The sequence below is a fragment of the Ictidomys tridecemlineatus genome, chromosome 3 (assembly GCF_052094955.1).
Source record: "Ictidomys tridecemlineatus isolate mIctTri1 chromosome 3, mIctTri1.hap1, whole genome shotgun sequence".
Taxonomy (NCBI): domain Eukaryota; kingdom Metazoa; phylum Chordata; class Mammalia; order Rodentia; family Sciuridae; genus Ictidomys; species Ictidomys tridecemlineatus.
Genome location: NC_135479.1, coordinates 184,877,028 through 184,898,397, shown reverse-complemented (window position 1 = coordinate 184,898,397; position 21,370 = coordinate 184,877,028). Strand labels below are relative to the sequence as shown.

General features: G+C 33.0%; 1 protein-coding gene across 1 annotated transcript in view; it reads right to left on the bottom strand.

Moving 5' to 3' along the window:
• Gbe1 (1,4-alpha-glucan branching enzyme 1) overlaps positions 1–21,370 on the bottom strand; it is a 267,265-nt gene that overhangs the window by 16,107 nt on the left and 229,788 nt on the right. Inside the window, exon 14 of the mRNA XM_078044433.1 lies at positions 19,719–19,849. Coding sequence (XP_077900559.1) covers positions 19,719–19,849 — 131 coding nt within the window. The remainder of the gene's footprint in view (positions 1–19,718; positions 19,850–21,370) is intronic.

Here is a 21,370-nt window from a genome sequence, read left to right as displayed (position 1 = left end):
ATATGGGATTTCTTTTATTTTCTGCTGACACCTAGGATCTAGATTAGTACTTTACTTATTTGTTAGCATATCTTCTTTTCATTATTTTCCTCTTGCAGTCTTTCATTGCATTTTGATTTTTAATCATAATAATTTTAATACTAATTTAATAGTACTCCAATCATCAAGGACCAACCTTGAATTTTTTTCCCTTGGTGTTAACATTTTTGGATCTGTACAAATATACCTTCTAACACAACCCTCTTTCTTTATCTGTAGAGTTTAATTTGGACATTTCAAAAGACTTTATATTCTTTATAAATAGATTTATAATGGAATATGTATAATGGAAAAGATAACCTTCTTTTGGATAACTCACAATAGTTAAACAAATGCATGTCAGTTTGAAGCAATTAATTCTCAATTTAATAACTGATTTGTATGAGTCTTAGAGATAGACATTTTACATAATTCTTAGTTGACATGGATAAATGATTACAAGTTTATTAAAGACAGCACATACTCGAAGACCTTCATTATCAACTTGACTGGTTAGCTTTCTCTATACAAATAATTAAAGTTCAACATAGAATATCAAAGTGGCTTGTCAAAATCATGCATCTAATAATTAGCCAAGATCAGAATAGGCACTTTGTTATATTATTTTCTACCATTATCTGCCAGTTAAAGACTGTAAAGTGTATAAACATGATGAGACTTAAAATTATTTTAGCTGTGGTAACATAAACATCCTTTCCCTTCATTATTAGAAAAAATACATAGTTAATGTATATTCCTTTTTAAAATTTTAGCTTTTAAGACTAAATATAATATCATAGAATAGATCTTACTCAATGCTTTGGAAAGCTCAATGAGCAAAGGCTGATAGGTTGCCAGGAAAAACTGTCAAGCCAAGCTTGTAGGCATGTCCACACAGGCATCACCCCAGTCACTCCTGAGAATCTTTGGGAACAAAGTTAATAACTACATATAATTATTGGGAGCAAAAAGATTTAAAATAAACATTTCTCCATTTGCATTTATAGAAAGTAAGAGAACTTTAGGTAGATACACATACTCTTGTGAATGCTAATAAAATATATTCCAGGAGTATAATAAATATAGAAATTTAAAATTAAAACAGCCATTTTAATTTTATTACATGAAAATAACAAAAGATAACAAAAAGGAAGAATAAAGGTGTGAAGTTTCTTCTGTGAAGTGCCCATTTGTATCATAAAATGAAATAAACATATTTTAGCTATGATAGTCGGAGATAATTAACATAATTCAAATGAAGCAAAAAATCTGGCAAGTTTTGTAACATGCCGGAATATTTAGATTTATTAACTTACCCATAGTTATTTTACAAACATGAGTGTTATTCAGACCATCGAATTATCATTACATTTCAAAATGATAAGACTCATATGGTCCTGAGAGTTTAATCAAATATAGGAGGATGATTCTATATATCTTCTAGAAGTCATCTAAGGCAGCCAGCAAACAAAACATCACCAGGAATAAATTTTCTACATTCAATATTTCTAAGGTGAAAAAAATATATAAATATAATTAAATGTTCCTAACATATCTAAGGATGTGTTTACTACGTGGGGCCAAAACAAATTAAAGCTCCTATAACAGACAAATATACTAGTAATATGCAGTGTGCATATCATAACTCCACTGCTCAAGAAAGAACATGAGAAATGACTTATAAAAAGAAGTGGTGAAACCAGAACTCTTATCTTTTACCTATTCTCTGCTACATGAGAAATTTAACCTCAAAATTCTTTTATCCTCTAATATCCTAACTGCCTATCTTAACACTTCCTCAATCAGTTCCTGAGGCTCAAACTTACTGAAGTTAAAAAAAAAAAAGTGATTATACTCTTAAAGTGAGTATTGCTATTGAAAACTATCCCACTTATTCCAAGTATTTTATTCTCTTTGATGCTTCTGTAAATGAAACTATTTTCTTAAGCTCTAATTTTTTTTTGTCAGGGGTGGGGTATTGGGTTTTGAACTCAGGGGCACTCAATCACTGAGTCACATCCCTATTTTGTATTTTATTTACAGACAGGGTATCACTGAGTTGCTTAGTGCCTCACTTTTGCTGAAGCTGGCTTTGAACTCAAGATCCTCCTGCTCAGCTTCCTGAGCCACTGGGATTACAAGTGTGTGCTACTGCAATCAGCTTTAAGCTCCTTTTCATTAGATCCTTGCTAAAGTATAGCTCATGCCATCTGCAAACAAAGTCATTTTATTTCTTTCTTTGCAACCTGGATGACTTTTATTTCTTTTTCTTACCTAATTCTATGGCTAATAGTTCTAATATTGTGTTGGGGACAGTGAAATCATATCTTACTTATGTTCTTAGGGAAACAGATTTTTCTCTTTATTTTTGATATATCTATTTTAGGCTTTTGCTTTGAGGTTGCCCTGATGCTTGGAGGAAACAACTTAAAGTAAAATCATTTATTTTAATTATGGATAAATTATAAAATATTGGTAAGAGAAATTGAAGAAAACACAATAAAAAGACATGTAGTGTCACTGAATTTGAAGAAGTAACATTGTTATATATCCATACTACATCAATAAATCTATCAATTTAATGGCATATCTGCCAAAATTCCTTTTTTTATGGAAACAGAGAAAAATTCAAACATATATATGGAACCACAAAAGATCTGTACTACAGAAAGTCATTTTGAGAAAAAAATAAATAAAATTGAAGGTGCCACAATATCTGAATTCAAAGTACACAAAGCTATTGTGATCACAACAGTATGGTATTAGCATAAAAATCAGATATATGTCAATGGATCAGACTATGGAGCCCAAAAATAAGAACCACATATATAGAGTCTACTAAACTTTAACAATGGTGCCAAGAATACCCAATGGGAAAAGGACAGTCTCTTCAATTGTTGGGGCTCAGAAAACTGGATATCCACAAGCAAAAGAATGAAGGTAGACACTTCTCACACCACTCACAAAAATTAGCTCAAAATGGATTAAAAACTTAAAAGCCTAAAATCCAAAATATATAAGGAACTTAAATAATTCAAGAGCAAAACACCAAATAACAGTTTTAAAATGGGCATAAGACTTGAATTGAAATTTTTCCAAAGAATATATACAAATGGACATCAGGGGTATAAAAGAGTGCTCAGCATCACTAATTATCAGGGAAATGTAACTCAAGACTTCAGTGAGACATCACCTCACATATATTGTAATGGATAGTACTGAAAAAATGAGTGTTGATGAGGATGTGAAGGAGAATCCTTGTTCACTCTTGTTGGGACTTTAAACTGGAACAGCTATATGACAATACAGGGGCTTTTGGGAGATAATTCATATTCAAACCATAATACATATGTTCCAGTGAGCCCACTTCAGGGTATATTTCCAAAGGAAACAAAAACAGCACTTTGAAAAGATATTTGGACTCCTACGTTCATAGCAGCATTATCCACAACAACCAAGAAAAGTAAATAGTCTATATATCTGAAAATAGATAATAGAATAAATATGGTATTTACATAAAATAGAATGTTTAACCATAAAAAAAGGAGATATTTCAAACAACATGGATAAACCTAGGGGACATCATTTACTAAGTGAAGTAATCCAGATATAGAAAAATAGTACCATTTATGTGCAGAATCTTAAGTCAAATTCATAGAACAGAATGAGAAAAGAGGTAGCTATGGGCTGGGGCAGGGATGAGAGATAGGGAAAATACTGGGATTTTGGTCAAAAGGGTAAAAAACTTGGGTTGTAAGATGTATAAGAACTAGTGAACTAATATACAGCACAGTGACTACAGTTAATAATAATGCATTGTATACTGAAAACTTGCTAATGGTATTGACTTTAAGTATCAACACACACACACACACACACACACACTATGTAAAGGATATGTTAATTGGTTAATTAGCCTGTTCACACTAACCACTTCACTATGTATATATATAAAATGAAACAGGGCACAGTGGTGCAAAACTGTAATTCCATCAGCTGGGGAGGCTGAGGCAGGGGTATTACAAGTTCAAAGCCAGCCAAAGCAATTTAGTGAGGCACTAAGCAACATAGTGAGACCCTTGTCTCAAAATAAAAGCTCAAAAAGGCTGGGGATATGGCTCAGTGGTTAAGTGCCCCTGGGTTCAATCCTCAGTACCCCAACCAACCAAAAATCACAGTATGAACCTTAAACATATACAATATATTTCATTGACACTTAGTTATCAGTTATTTCTCAAAAAAATGGAAAAAAATTTCCCACTCACATTGATCTGTGCTTCTGAATGTTAGAAACCAGGGTGGTATAAAACTGAAGACAAATAACATTTAGAGTCATCATAAGCTTTTACAAATAAGAGCAAACAAAATATAATTACATTTAGTGAGACATGTGTTACACACATTAATGGCATTTCTTTAGGCCAAGAAAAAGATGAATTATCTGACATCCAAAAGTAAAACTGTACTGAATTTGTAAAACTAGATTTAAATTACATTTATTCACTTACCAAGAATATGATCCTATGAGACTTATAAATCTTTCTATTCCTCATATGTAGACTAAGGATAAGAATATTTGCCTGACCATCTCTGAGACAATGGGAGGATAAGAGCAGTCAATGTGAATGAAAGCATTCATATAATGTAAAGTGCTATGCAAATTTAACTTTTTTTCCCCATGATTATGATTTTAGCTGTAAATTTTAATTAATTTATTTTAACAGGTTGCAGAAATTCACCTCTATTCCTTGTTTGGAAAGTTTTTTAAAAATAATTTGTTTATTCTAATTTGCTATACCTGACAGCAGAATGCAATTCAATTCATAGTACATCTATAGAGCACATTTTTTCATGTCTCTGGTTGTTCACAAAGCAGAGTCACACCACTCGTGTCTTCATACATGTACTTAGGGTAATGATGTCCATCTCATTCCACCATATTTCCTACCACCTTCCCCTCCCTCTCCTTTGCACTATCTAAAGTTCCTCCATTCCTCCCATGCTGCCCCCATCACACCATTATGGGTGAACATCCACATATCAGAGAAAACATTCAACATTTGGTTTTTTGGGATTGGCTTATTTTACTTAGCATAATATTCTCCAGCACTATGCATTTACCTGCAAATGCCATCATTTCATTCTCTTTTAATAATAAGTAATATCCCATTGTGTATACATACCACAGTTTCTTTATCCATTCATCTACTGAAGGGCATCTAGGTTGGTTCCACAATTTAGCTACTGTGAATTGTGCCGCCATAAACACTGAGGTGACTGCCTCACTGTAGTACACTATTTTTAAGTCCTTTGGGTATAAACCAGGGAGTGGGATAGCTGGGACAAATGGTGATTCCATTCCAAGTTTTCCAGGGAATCTCTATACTGCTTTCCATATTGGCTACACCAATTTGCAGTACCACCAGCAATATATGAGTGTGCCTTTTCCTTTTCCACCACATTCTTCTCAACACTTATTGTTGTTTGTCTTCATAATAACTGCCATTCTGACTGGAGTGAGATAAAATCTTAGAGTAGTTTTGATTTGGACTTCTCTAATTGCTAGAGATGTTGAACATTTTTTTCATATATGTGTTAATTGATTGTATATCACCTTCTGGGAAGTGTCTATTCAGTTTACTGATTGGATTTTTTTTTGCATGTTTATTTTTGAGTTCTATATATATCCTGGAAATTTGTGCTCTATCTGATATGCTTGAGGTAAAAATTGGTCCCATTTCTGTAGGCTCTCTGTTCATCTCACTGATTGTTTCTTTTGATGAGAAGCAGCATTTCAGTTTGAATCCATCCCATTTATTGATCCTTGATTTTATTTCTTGCACTATGGGAGTCTTATTAAGGAAGTCAGGGTCTAATCCAACATAATGAAGATTTGGGCCTACTTCTTTTTCTATTGGGCATAGGATCCCTGGTTTAATTCCTAGGTCCTTGATCCACTTTGAGTTTTGTAAATGGTTAGAGATAGAGGCTTAATTTCATTTTGTTGCATATGGATTTCAAGTTTTCCCAGAAGCATTTGTTGAAGACGCTATCTTTTCTCCAATATGTTTTTGGCACCTTTGTCTAATAGAACAGTAATTTTGTGGGTTTCTCTGTATCCTCTATTCTGTACCATTGGCCTAAAAATATATTTTGGTTTTTGTTACTATGCTCTCTAGTAACAATGTTTTTGTTACTATTGCTCTCTAGTACAGTTTAAGGTATGGGATAGTGATATGCAACCTGCTGCACTCTTCTTGCTAAGGATTGATTTGGCTATTCTGGGTCTCGTCCAGATGAATTTCATGATTGCCTTTTCTATTTCTATGAGGAGTGTCAATGGGATTTTGATTGGAATTGCATTAAATTTGGATAGTGCTTTTGGTAGTATGGTCATTTTGACAATATTAAGTCTGCCTATCCAAGAACGAGGAAGAGCTTTACATCTTCTAAGGTCTTCTTTAATTTTTTTTTCTTTAGAATTCTGTAGTTTTCATTATAGAGGACTTTCACCTCTTTCATTAAGTTGATTTCCAAGTTTTTTCTTTCTTTTTTTTTTTGAGACAATTGTAAATGGAATGGTTTTCCTAGTTTTTCTTTCAGGGGATTTGTCACTGATATACAGACATGCCTTCGATTTTGGGGTGTTTATTTTATATCCTACTACTTTGCTGAATTCATTTATTAGTTCTAGAAGTTTTCTGGTAAATTTTTTTGGATCCTCTATGTAGAGAATCATGTCGTCAGCAAACAGTGATAGTTTGTGTTCTTCTTTTCCTATTTGTATCCCTTTAATTCCTTTCATCTAATTGCTCTGGCTAGAGTTTCAAGAACTATGTTAAATAGAAGTGGTGAAACAGGGCATTCCTGTCTTGTTCTAGTTTACAGAGAGAATGCTTTCAGTTTTTCTCCATTTAGAATGATATTGGCCTCAGGCTTAGCATAGATAGCTTTTACAATGTTGAGATATGTTCCTTATATCCCTAGTTTTTCTAGTGGTTTGAACATGAAGGGGTGCTGTATTTTGTCAAATGCTTTTTCTGCATCTATTGAGATGATCATATGATCTTTAAGTTCAGGGGCTGGAGTAGATTCTATTTTTTATTTTATCATTGATTTCTAATTTCATTTCATTATGATCTGATAGAATTCAGGATAGTATCTCTACTTTTTTGTATTTGCTAAGAGTTGCTTTGTGGCATAATATATGGTCTATTTTAGAGAAGGATCCATGTGATGCTGGGAAGAAAGTGTATTCACTTGTTGATGAATGAAATAGTCTATATATGTCTGTTAAGTCTAAGTTATTGATTGTTTTATTGAGTTCTATAGTTTCTTTGTTTACCTTTTGTTTGGAAAATCTATCCATTGGTAAAAGAGGTGTGTTGAAGTCACCCAGAATTATTGTGTGGTGGTCTATTTAACTCTTGAACTTGAGAAGAGTTTGAAAAACATACATGCTCCATTGTTTCGGGCATATATATTTAGGATCCTTATGTCTTGTTGATGTATGCTTCCCTTAAGCAGTATGAAATGTCCTTCTTTATTGCTTTTGATTAACTTTGGCTTGAAATTTATTTGATATGATGGAAACTCCTGCTTGTTTCCACAGTCCATGTGAGTGGTATGTTTGAGTGATATGTTTTTCTCCAACCTTTCACCTTCAGTCTGTGGATGTCTTCCTATGAGTCTCTTGAAGGTAGCATATTGTTGGGTCTTTTTTTTTTTAATCCAATCTGCCAGTCTATATGTTCTTTGATTGGTGAGTTTAGGCCATTAACATCCAGGGTTATTATTGAAACATGGTTCGTATTCTTGGTCATTTTTATTTTTGGTATTTAACTTGACTTGGTTTCATTTTAGATTGGTTTTTCTTTTAGTGTAATACCTCCCTTTGCTGATTTTCATTTCCTTCTTATGGAATATTTTGCCCATGATGTTCTGTAGCAGAGGCTTTCTAGTTGTAAATTCTTTTAACTTTTGTTTTTCATGGCAGGATTTTATTTCATCATAAAATCTAAAGCTTAATTTTGCTGGATATAAGATTCTTGGTTGGCATTCATTTTCTTCCAGAGCTTGGTGTATATTGTTCTAGGATCTTCTAGCATTCAAGGTCTGGGCTGGGAAATCTGCAGAGATCCTAACTGTTTTCCCCTCTATGTAATATGATCCCTTTCTCTTTTGGCTTTAAATATTCTATCCTTACCCGTTATGCTAGGTATTTTTATTATAATGTGTCTTGGTGTAGATCTGTTGTAATTTTTTATGTTTTCTGTCCTATAAGTCTCTTGTATTTAATTTTCCAATTCATTTTTCAGGTTTGGGAAGTTTTCCGATAGGATTTCATTGAAGAGATTGTTCATTCCTTTGGCTTGAATCTCTGTGCCTTCCTCTATCCCAATAAATCTTAGATTTGCTCTTTTGATGTTAACCCATAATTCTTGTATGTTCTGTTCATGGTTTCTTACCAGGTTTACTGTGTGATCAATTTTATTTTCAAGATTGTATATTTTGTCTTCATCTGACATTTGGTCTTCCAAGTGATTTAGTCTGTTGGTGATGCACTATTGAATTTTATATTGTATCCTTCATTTCAAGGATTTCTAAATTTTTTTTTTTTAGTCATAGATGGACACAGTACCTTTGTTTTCTATTTTTATGTGGTTCTGATTTTTTTTTCAGAATCTCTCTCTTTCTTGAAGTAGTCCTTTGCTACCGGTATTTGCTCCCTTATCTCTTTGTTGGTATGATCAATGGTTACTGTATTTGTTCTCTTATCTCTTTGTTGGAGTGATCAATTTTTGCCAGTATTTGTTCACTTAGGTGATTCTTTGTTTCATAGATCATTTTTTAAAAAAATATTTATTTATTTATTTATTTTAGTTTTTGGCAGGCACAACTTCTTTGTTTGTATGTGGTGCTGAGGATTGAACCCGGGCCGCATGCATGCCAGGAGTGTGCTACTGCTTGAGCCACATCCCCAGCCCTCATAGATCATTTTAATGATGTACATTCTGAACTCCTTCTCTGACATTTCATCAACTGTGCTGTCTACGGATTCTATTATTGTAGTATCTTGGTTTTGGGGGGGCACATTCCTCCCTTGTTTTTTCATATTCTCTATATGTCTTCCTTTCTTGCAGTGACTATCTGAGGTATTACAGTTTCTACCATATAATCTTATAGTGTTCCTGCACCTCACCTTGGTGTTGGGCTTCTAGACTCTGGCTGGTGTCCCAGGACAAATGCTACTGCAAATAAAGGTGGTGGTGGCAATAGCAAAGAAAACTCAAGATAGCAGTGGGGGTGTCCCAGGATGAATGCAATCATTTTCAGAGAAGGAGCTGAAAGAATGGGCTGTCTATTCTGAGACGAACCTGCCTCCAGAACCTATCTGATGTCCCAAGGTAGAGGCTACTGTGTGGGAGGGCTATAGTGATGGCTCCAGTGTCCCAAGATGGAGATGGGGTAGGCCTGGGTTCTGGCATGGGTCTACTGGTCTACAGGCATAAATTTAACTTTTGAAATTAATTTTGAAACCAATTTTAAAAAGAAGCTTATAGATTTCCTAACCCAATAAAATCTGTTTAATGTGAATGGGCCAAACTAGGTTATGGAGTTCTATCAAAAAAGATCTATGAATCTATGTTGCCCAATATTTCCTAACAGTCATTAAACATCACAAAATTATATACTGCTTGGTGAGCAGGACACAGGCCATGTAGGGATGGGTGAATAACAAATATCTTCACAGAATAAATAAATAAATAAAATAGTGACAAGATGAGGATGTATGAGCTACTCAAAGGAAGTGGGAAAGAAAAAGGAAGAAACTAGATTTGTATCTTAGGAAAAAATCTTTTAAAAATGTGTGGAAAGCAGAAAAAGAAGACAGTGCTGCAACACACTGTGAAGGAGAACTATGATGGGTGGGAAAATAATACAAGAGTAAGAAAGGAATTTAGCAGGGTACAAAATACCTTTAATTTTCATATTGTTAAAGAACTGAAAGGAATACTATGATACTGAACTGGGAAATAGAACAAGAAAATAAGAAATCAGATCAAGAGAATGCAAGCAATAGAGAGGGAAAGTGCCTAATTATTCCATTCATTCATTTCTTTCCATTTATTATAAAATTTCTATGGAATTTTAAAAGTATTTATGACAGTACTGATGATTTTAGTAGCTAACATTTGCTGAGCATGTAATGTGTACACAGTACTGATACAAATCAGTCTTTCTTGCACATTAATTCATCTAATTCTGAAAACAATTTAAGAATACATGGTTTAAAGACAAAAACTCTAAAAAACAAAGAGGCTACTTTCATAACACAAATAAGGGTAGAGGTGGAACTTGAACTATCAGATGGTCATATTCTAGGACTATCCCCTTAAATATAAAGAACTTGGGGGGAGGGGAGCAATCATATTAATACTTATAATTTTATAAAGGAATTACGCAATTTTCTGATTTAATTAATGTTCCTGAAATTAAACACTCATTTTAACTGACTGCCAATGAAAGGTAATATGATTGCACTTCATTCAGTTATATAATAATTAAATAATTTACTTGACAAGCTCTAAACAACATTTTCTTATTCAATAATTAACACCATAATTATATAAAAGGATCATAATTAATTGAACAAATTCTTATCAATAAGAATTAATTAGGCATTGTATCATCATTAGGATGAGAGAAACTACATTTATAGTATTAGACTTAGTTCTTAGAAGAGGTTACAACTGAAGTGAATGCTTTCAAGTACACACTGTTCATGGCTCTAATTTTTGTATTTTTCTCTGGATAAATAGAAAGTTGTCTTGGTTATTGCGTTCATCTGTGCTGAGGAAATCTTAAATAATCAGAGTGAACCAGTAACTACAGCTTTCTTTCATTTTTCAGAAACTTTATAGGGTACTGAGGTACCATTTTCAAATGTAAATAAAAGACACACTGCTTAGTCTGATCATGTGAGATTCTGAGTTAAAAGAGCTTCACAGAAAAAATCAGACCTGCAAATAGTATTTCACAGAAAGAAGAGCTGAAAAGTTTTATGGCAGGTAGGAGACACTCAGTGAAAAACTGAATAATTTCTACTATCTGGAAGGAAAAGGCAAATTAGCACTATATTAAAAATTTAATTTAGACACAGCATGCAGTATTTAGATAAAAGATGATACATATAATTTACTTTTAAAAATAGAACAGATTGAATAAAGGACTATTTTAAAAGAAAAGGTTAGATGTAAAATCTTTTAGGCCAGTGCTTTTGCTCTAGATTGCCTTCTTCCTTATCTGTAATGTGCTGATCCTGAGGAAAGAAAAGGGTTGGCTAAATGAGGTAATGAGTTAACATGTTTGTAGAGGGTATGACACTAAAGTTGCTCCACAGGTATTCTAACTGAAAGCAGGTCCTAGCAAATTTTAGGAAAAAGCTAGTCATTATAGTCAACTTTGTACTTTAATTAATTTCTTAAATAATCAGGGTTCTTTCACCATGCAGATGTATCTTTCATTTATTCATTCCATATATTTACCTGATACTCCATCAATTTTTCCTCCACCTATTAATGTACCAAAAATTTAGCTGTATGTTGCAAGTATTTAATGTATTCTAAGATATAATAGCTAATATGTGGATAAAGCTCAGGATTATCATATCTTGAAGTCAATTAAAACATAATTGTACTTCTTTTCACAAGTTGGTGAAAATGATCACTCTGGGCCCAAATGTTTTCCCTCCCATTAGTGATACTATTACTAGGTAAGTATATACTGTTTTTAAAGGTTATAATAATATATCTGATTTTTTGCCTCCAGAAGGATAAGAAATGGAGGAAAGAATTTTTGAGCTATTGTTAATTGACATGAGAGGATCATCAAAAATGAGGAGACCATCACTGCACAACTGAGATATGAACCAAAACCACAGAAATTCTGTTGAATATTTTACAGCATTTGGGATGACTATTCAAAACAAAGCTTTTCCCTATCACACCACCAAACAAACAAACAAGAAACACTAGAAACATTTGTACTTGATAAGGACTTGCTTATTATTCATTATTACTTGTAAGATTATGAATATATTATAAGAGAACCTAGAAGTGCTACAGTAGTTACAATACTTTAATCATGCAAAATATTTTTCTTACTTTGTGGTTCATCTCAAATTCTTAGATAGAAAATTGAAATTTAATTATAGTCTCTTCACTGTGGAGGAGGGGAGGGTACTCATCCATCATTATCATTAAATTACAGAAATCATTAGGAGAAAGTGTTTAACAATAAAAAATACTCTAAAGGACCCCTACATAATGTGTAAAAGTATTGCTGTCATCTTGACACTAAAGTGAGCTAACCTAGATAATGTGTGTATATATTTATATTTTGAAGCTATAGAAACAAAATTACCTATATTAAATATAGACTTGTTGGTAAAGTATCTGTCCCTGCTCACATAAAGATTATTAAATTACAGCACAAAATAAAGTCACCCAAACATGAACAAACATGAAAAAAAACAAGCTTGCATCTGTTGAAAGTCATAGTGTAGATCATTCATGAGGAAACTTTGTATTTTGATTTTCAGTTTTTAATCAAAACAACTATAACTTGCACAACTAGTAAGTCTAGATAATATATTTATTTAATTCAGAAATCAAACCTTATATGTATTATAAAATCTTGAGAGAATGAGGCATTTAGCTAATCTTAAATTGAGCCCTTTGTTTTTATTTGTTGCATAAAACACAGATTCTAATACACACAGTATTACATAATCACAGTTCAAAGGCTTCTCTAAAACCTCACAGCAACACCTCTGCCTTCAGCACTCACAAGCAAGTGAATCATCCAAGTGACCTTATGTGTTCATTAGAAACTCTGTGTACAGATTGCAAATGTTAGGGTCTGAATTTACATTTTCAAAAATATACCTTGTAGCACTTAATGAAAATATTTCCACGATCTTGGGTCAAATCCAACTATTTGCTCATCTGCTCCCTGAGCTTTAAATATTTTTGGCCTAGATTCATATTCTTTACAAGTCATATTTGTGAGTGCTCCTCTTAGCATCTTGATATTGTAATAGTTTTAAGTACCATGAGAAAGGGGACTGCTGTATTTTGTACACCCCTGGCCCAGCAGCAACCTGGCAAATCATATAAAAAACGGTTGTTTTGTTGTTTATGTTCTCACAATTTTATTCATTTGTATAGACAAAGTCACTACCTAATAAATAGGCTGAGAGATTTTAAGTTTACCTAAATATTATACAGTAAATTTAAACTGATATGATAAATTAGATGAGTTTAACTTTAAACAAAGAATTGTGGCACATTTAAATTCCACCATATAGAAAAGTCATGATAATTGAGTATACATATTGTTTTATTTCCTTAAAAAATATTTTTCTTTTCAGAAAGATGGTCATGGATCACAAGGAAGAATTCCTGGAGAAGGATTTGCAGAGGGTGATGGTGGTGTAGGAGAAAGGTTAAATGACTCTGGGGAAGATTGGCTGTGCCGTAGATTTGTGTACAGTTTTCTAATGCTACCTATTTCCCTGAAACTATATCAAAAGCATTTTTAACATTATAGGAATAAATCCTCATCAGTGATATCACTACTACCACACTCAACCACATGCACATAGCCATGAAGAGACTAAGTAAAAGCACAATGGTTTACCTGGGCTTTGTGATATACAGCTTGAGCTTCATTGGCCACATCCTCGAGGGACTTAGGCCTCCTGATTTGTTTATTATATGAGCCTCATACAATCTACACATGGTGTGGCTGGTAATATTAAGCTAAATACTTAATAAAGATGATTAATCAAAAGAAAGAACTCAAGAAAGGTACCATAATAGCCATATTACTCATATTCTCCCCCATATAACTAAAAAATGTAGCATCGCCATTTGTATTATTCAAAATGAATTAGAAGAGCTTTCCTTAGGAGCTTAGCAGTTTTTATTTTGTTTCAATGATGATTTGATAATATTCTAGGTGAAGAAATGTAACTAAAGAAACACAATAATGGTTCTGATAATATGAAGGGCATTATGATTTTTTTCTTTACAGTTAAACAATGCGAAGTCACAAGCAAATATAACACATCAGGAAAATGTGCTCTATCTTCCTAAGCATGAAATGTGAAACCTGCCTATTAACCAAGTATATTTAGGTCTCAGCTCTGCATTGCTCACATAGCTATCTACTATATTAAAGAACACTGGTGATTATTACACTGAATATTAGCAGCTAAAAAGACATACACGAGACAGTACATAGAAAAAGACTTTTTCCTGTTGTTTTTGTTATTTTCCTAGAATACAGCTGTACATTCTTTTGCAGAAAAATATAATGTCCTTTAGTAGTGGCCATGAAGACAATGCTCAAAACCTGATTGATACAAATCAGAATTGCCTCTCAGTTTTCTAAATCTATTGTCTTATTTTGAAGAGATAGTTAAAAGCCTTCTTAAAGTGTTTCTTTTAACTTGCCTGGCATTACCTCTAAAATAGCTCCCTATACAACAGTTTCTTGAGAAGACAGCCAGAATTTATTCTCCATAGATATGAGAAAAAGTTGATGGCTTGCTATTTGATATAAAAGATATACAAGTTCAAAAAATGGAACTGTTCAAGAATTCAGAAACATTACTTATAGCAGGTTTATATTTCATAGTGATAGAAATTTAAATGACTTCTTTAGAAACTTTATATTTTTTCTGGCACCAAATTTTGCTTTCCAGTGAATTAAAATTTGATAAATTTCTTTACTTGATTAATACATCCAACCTTGTCACTGTAGATTCTCTACAGTGCAAATCTGTATTTAATTTACTTGCTCAGTAGTTGAAAATAACAATGGCACAGAGCACTTTGCTAAAATCGAAAAACATTGCATAGAAACCCTAAATTTGTAAATATTCTCTGTATCTAAAATCAATCTATAATACTGAGCTATGATGCAGCTTAAAGAAAAAGAATAAAGTTAAAATGACAGAAGGTCAAAAGAAATGAGACTTTGTAAAAAGCTAAGGACAAGGAGAAGAACTCTTAAAGCTAACTTTGGAACCACAAAAAGTTAAAAGGATATCTGTATGCTGCTTACAGAAGAGAGTACAATCTCAACAGAACTGTTCTACTGTGGTATTTTTTTAAATTTTCTATTAGCAGAAGGAAAAAGTTAATTGTAGTTTTTCATGTTCAATGTTAAATGTGGGATTAGAAATTCAAATCATTAATGGAATAAAAAAAATAAGGGAAATATGATACTGTACCAAAGGACATGTAGAGAAAAACACATAATTTTTTTGAATACAAATACAACATGAATAAAAAAAATGGATGTTATATTACTATCTATTATTAAGACAGTAGCATGGAGAAAAAGGAAGGTAATAGACTCCTTGTGAGACTTGCCAATCATATCTGGAGTATATCACTGTTCTAGAGACTCAATGTAGTACTGGGTGCATTTTGATAAGAGAATAAATAAAGGGGAAAAGTCTAGAATTTATCATGAGAATTTAAAAACAAAAAAAATTGGTCTAGAAGAGGGATAACTTGGGAGAGGTGGCTGTCAGGAGCACATTAAATGCTTTCTCTGATGTGAATAGCTGGCATATAGAAAAGGTGTTAGGGCAGAACTAATGCATTAATATTTAAGGACAATAATTTTTTTTTCCTAATGTCTATATTGTGAAATAGTGAGACCTTAGGACTGGAAAGTGTTCTCATCAAAGACATTTGTTTATCTGTGTAAAAATTTCTCCATGGGATCTAAGAGGGTAGAACACAGAACCTCTTAAAATTCGGATTTTTTCCTTAAATATTTTTTTATTTATCAATGGATCTTTATTTTTATGCGGTGCTGAGAATCCAACCCAGTGTGTTACACATGCTAGGCAAGCATTCTACCACTGAGCCATAACCCCATCCCCCCAAATTCAGATTTTTATCATTTCAGTCTTAGAATTAGGGTAGGGCTGTTAAAAGATGTCTAAGTAGAAGGTGTAGTGTAAGCTATGCTAGAAATATTCTCTTGCTCCTCTCCAGTCCAAATAGAATCCTTTTTAAATACAATTCTTCCATTAGATATCTAGATCATTAGTTCTTGCATACTTTTTGAATATTTCAAGAGATGTATAAAATGGAAATGTCTTTAGAGGACGCAATAACATATATAAATTAGCTATTTCTTGTTGAGAAAAAGACATGAATAAAATACATAGTCAAAATAAATAAGGTCCCCATTGGCACAAATCTGTAGCTAGACAAAATGCACAAACTAGGGAAACAGTAATTCTTTAATATACTACAGAAGATCCTGAAGCTTTAACTATTGCTTCTATGAAGATATGGTCAAATTTTCCAAGATATCTATATCATTACAACATATAATTAGTACAATTTTTGAAATAAAAATTATTTATTAAAACAGAAAATTTCTGCATAGCAAGTATCTGTAGACATTTAACAAGATCATCAAATTTCAGAAGGTTTATAAAATATATCAGGTTTTTATATACAAAGTAATTCCATATAAGTAAATAAGCTAACTTTTGGGTGGATTCTACTCAATAAAACATTCTATGATATTAAGTATGTTTTCATTTAGTAATATTTGTTAATTAAAACCAACAGATTTTATTTAGATAACTACAGCTAGACCTAAACAAGACTTTACTCTGAAACATCATCATTGAAAAAATCCCATGTATTTTGATTTGACAATTTTAACCTATTTCTGATTCCCTCAACTGATTACTTCTTGCTTTGCTACCCTCAGCAATAATCCTATTACCATTTTTCCCATTTTTTACAGTGAAAACTTGTATTTCCTCTTCTACATCCCATGTCCAAATATTTATTGAATTCTTTCACTATCAGAGAAAGCTTCATATACCTTTTTCTATTCTATTGCTATTACTTTAGTTCATGCCCTAATCATCTTGAAAGTATACTGCAATTACATAATTAAGAGAATACTTCTAATCTCTCTCTCTTCATGAAAACTCTCTTACAAACTGGTTCATGAGAACTTTTTTTTAAAGCATGCATTCTTATAAGTAGTTCCCTAGTTCAAAAACCTTCAGCAACTCACAATAAAACCATAGAAAAAGGCTAAACTAATTAACAGAGCATAAAAATCTTCTGAGATCTCAATCTATGTTTTCAGCTTTATCTGTTAGTACTTCTTTTTATAGTCATTATTATTCAAGCTACCACTGTACTATACATTATCTAAGGATATTTTATGTTTCCAATCACTGGAATGGCCTTCCTCAGTTTTTTCCTAATATATTATTGCCCATTTCTCAAGGTCTAGGCTTAAAGGTCTTTTATTCAATATGTTTTCCCTCTTTCTATTCTTCCTTATCCTTATCCTCTGTTCTCTCATGGGACAACTTGCTCCCTTACCATTTACTGCATTAGCCTTACATCAGAGTTTAGTTTTACATATTTCTTCTACTTAGAATCAAAGACTGGGAATGGGGTTGTGACTCAACAGTAGAGTGCTCGCCTTGCCCATGTGAGACCCTGGGTTCGATCCTCAGCACTACATAAAAATAAATAAGTGAAATAAAGGCATTGTGTCCAAAAACATTTAAAAAAAGAATAATCAAGGAGATTGCAAGAAGATGACAACAAAGACTGCAGTAGATAGCAAATAATCTGTTAATGCATTCTGATTTGATTACCTTACTATATAATATATAAAGTAGGTATACAGGTATAGGAGGATTTGGTCTAGGGGTTACTTATAGTCTCAAAATCAGAAAAGTCTTGTACCAGTTGCTGTACTTCCATATTTGTTTGCATCTCTTCATGGAGATGATAACATTTTCTTCTTAGAATAGCCCAGCAGTTTTTTAGTGTGGGTAACCTCATCACATTGATTTCTTTGAATACACAGGAGACAGATAACTGAATATTCTGTGTTAAATGGAACAAATTTACTCAATCAGTGAGGACTACAGCCTTCTCTCCTAAATGCTTTCATGTCATGGGGGCCAGTGATTGACTAGGTGAGGAGAGAGTGGGGAACAATCTCTCTGTACCCTAAATGTCTCTGGGTGGCATGGGGTAGCAGCAGATGCTACAAGCTACTCACTGCACAGCACTGGCCCTTTCCTTCTTTCTGGCAGGGCAACATTCTGCCTGGGTGTCCTCTCTACCAATGGGTTCACTTGGTGAAGTTCAGAGATAATTCTTGATTAAGTCACTCATGGGGTAACATTCTCATTCCCAGAGATTTTTGCAGAATATAAAACTCAATACTGGTCAGGGAATTGTGAAATGAAATTTTCTAGAGAAGTGACTTCATTCTTGAAAAGATACACAAAGCAAAAACCATGTTTTCTAGAGTCTGAAGGTAGTATACTTAAATCCCTGGCTCTTATCTTACAACAGAGTGCCATCTTTTGAACACTACTGACTCTCTGAGGGCTGGAAGGCAGAAAGAATGAACCAGGTATTCTGATAGTATCACAGTGGTGGGGTCACTCTACTTTAGAACTTTCACTGTGAGAGAAATATATTTCCTGTTTTGTTTAAACCAGTTGAACAGAGGGTTTCTCTTAGTGTCCCTGGAGAACCATACAGGATTTCATGTCAGGCATCTTGTGCAGGTGGCAGATGCTAATCCTCATTAGGGCTTTAGGGCTAAGCAAATTATTTTTTGTGCTGATTTGTTGCTAAAATCTAAATTTCTAACTGTGGATCTAAGTAACTGTCAATATATCTTTAAAATGCACTGCACTTTGCCTTTGCAACAATATCAAATTTTGAAGTTACTGATGGGTATTGTATTCACTATTTAAATGTTCTATGAGGGCAGTTTATCTGCCAGGAACATTCCTATACTTATGGTATCTAGCACAGGGCTGGCACATGGGTGTTCAGTATAAAGATTCTCAGTAATGTTTATGAAGTGCATAGAAGAATGAGTAAATTAATATAGAAAGAATATAAAAAACATTCTGCTTTATCTGTTCCTGATACTTCCATTGTCCTGCTTCCTTACCAATTCTAGACAGAAAAAGAGAAAGAAATATATCTCTATAGCTGCTGTCTGCTCTTTCCAACTTGGTGGAGAAACAAAATGGAGATGATTCTTAGAACCAATGTATAAATATTTTCATAAAGGAAAAACTCCTTTATGAAAGGAGTACATGCCTATAATCCCAGAGGCTTGGGAGGCTGAGGCAGGAGGATTGAGAGTTCAAAGCCAGCCTCAGTAAAAGTGAGGCGCTAAGGAACTGATTGAGACCCTATCTCTACATAAAAATAAGAAATAGGACTGGGGATGTGGCTTAATGGTCAAGTGCCCCTGAGTTCAATCCTTGGTACAATGCACCCACACAGAAAAAAGAAAAACTCCAATTAATTGTTTTTATATTGCTTATTAGAACAAAAAATACTTTAAAATTATTCAGAACCAAATGTTTTTAAAGGCTGAAGGAAGGTCAGGAATAATTTAGTGTAACTCAGCTATGCAAAGATTTATCAAATAACTCTCTCAAGTGTTCCTTTTGCCCTTGAGGAAACTGAAAGTTACTGTGATCAGTATTAGTCTTCCTATATGCTGAAATAAAACAAAACAAAACCAAAAAAAAAAAAAAAAAACTAAATCCAAATGACCATATTCACCAGTAAAAAAAAAAAGGATATTTTCCTGGTAATGCTGTTCCAACTCGGTAATCAGTGTAGCTCTTGTTTGGGTGGAAGTTGAAAATAAAAAGAAGACCTGCTCTCTCAAAAGCTATAATCTTGTTTCCCTCGTGCTTTTCACTCACAAAGGCCTGCAAGAATTAACACGTTACATTTAAAAGACACCTAGATGTTGCCACTATTATTTATAAAAATTTCTTTCTTTCCTAATAATCTTATCAATTATTAAGTCAAAGATGAAAATTCTAGAACTGTATATTTTTTGAACGTTTAAAATTTTCACCAGCTACTTGGCAACTCCTAGCAAAAAAACAAAAGAGGATTAGGATTACAGCTTAGGTTTTAAGTAGAAACATGCCACATGAACTCCATTTAAAGTATTTATAAGTGCATTTGAAGACTTTTGTGTTAGTTCCCAGATTAATGTGGTAAGGTACATAAAATCGCTTTTCAAAATTTATTACTATAACATTATCTATTTATTATTATCTATTATCTATTTATTATTATAAAATTATCCACACTATCTATTATAGTTATCTCCCAAATTTTACATTTTTACACAACTTTGACAGATTCAGTGGCAACCTGTAGTACAATGCTTTGTATTTTTGTTAATCAAAAGGTCTGAAAGTAAATTAAATCTGTAAACTCCCTTATTTTATGCATCATGTATTTATAGTTGGCAGCAAGAGCTTTTGCTTTTTGAACACTACCTTCTGCCCAACCTCAGCTTTGAGAGGACTTTATTGCCATGCGTATCAGCAGTATCACTGTTGGTAATTTAGAATGTGAACTAAGGCTCTAGAGTAAAGAATGTGCCTTTTGGTATTCAACATTGTTCCTACTGAAAAGGAGCATCATTTTGCTCTCTCTTCTGGAAACAGCATCTCTAATAAATGTGATAAGGGCATTTGTGTCATGTAGCCAATCTTACTGAATATATAAGTGCCTTTGTTCAGCCATTAACAAAAAGAATCATGGACACCAAAGTAAAAACACATCAACAGTAATTTCAAACAGCACTAATATAAAGTAAGTGGATTATAACTAACACATACTATATGCTAATTTTTGCAAGGAAAAAAAGCATGTATAAAATTTGCACCTGTTAATTACATTTTCTAAATCTTATTGAAAACTGAGACTTTAATTCCAGAGGAGAGTGAGGCTCATGAAAAATACAAAACAGCACACAGGTATAATGGCATCTATTGAAATGACAAGTTAGAGACCAGCAAAGAGGAGGAAAAAAAGAATAAAGAAATCTACATGTTTTCAAAGTAGTTTCTTTATGACAGCATAATTATTTATATAAAGAAAAACAGTCAAAACAATTAAGATGTTTCCACAGCAATTTTCAAAGTGGGTTCCATGCAGAGCTTTTGTCATCTATTTTAACCAACTGAAATAAAAATTACTAAATTTAAACAACCACCACCACCTAACCAGGAAAGTAAGCAGGACATTATGTTTAAGATTTTCATTATCTATTGGAGAGAGATTTCAGTGACATGTTTTGACAACCTGAAGTATGTCACAGGGCACTACACACTGAATAACAAAGTGCTGTTTAGAAGATCTGCATATAGATTTAAATTGATTGCCATTCTAAGCATGTATAGCAATGGTGACTAAAACATCACATTTAG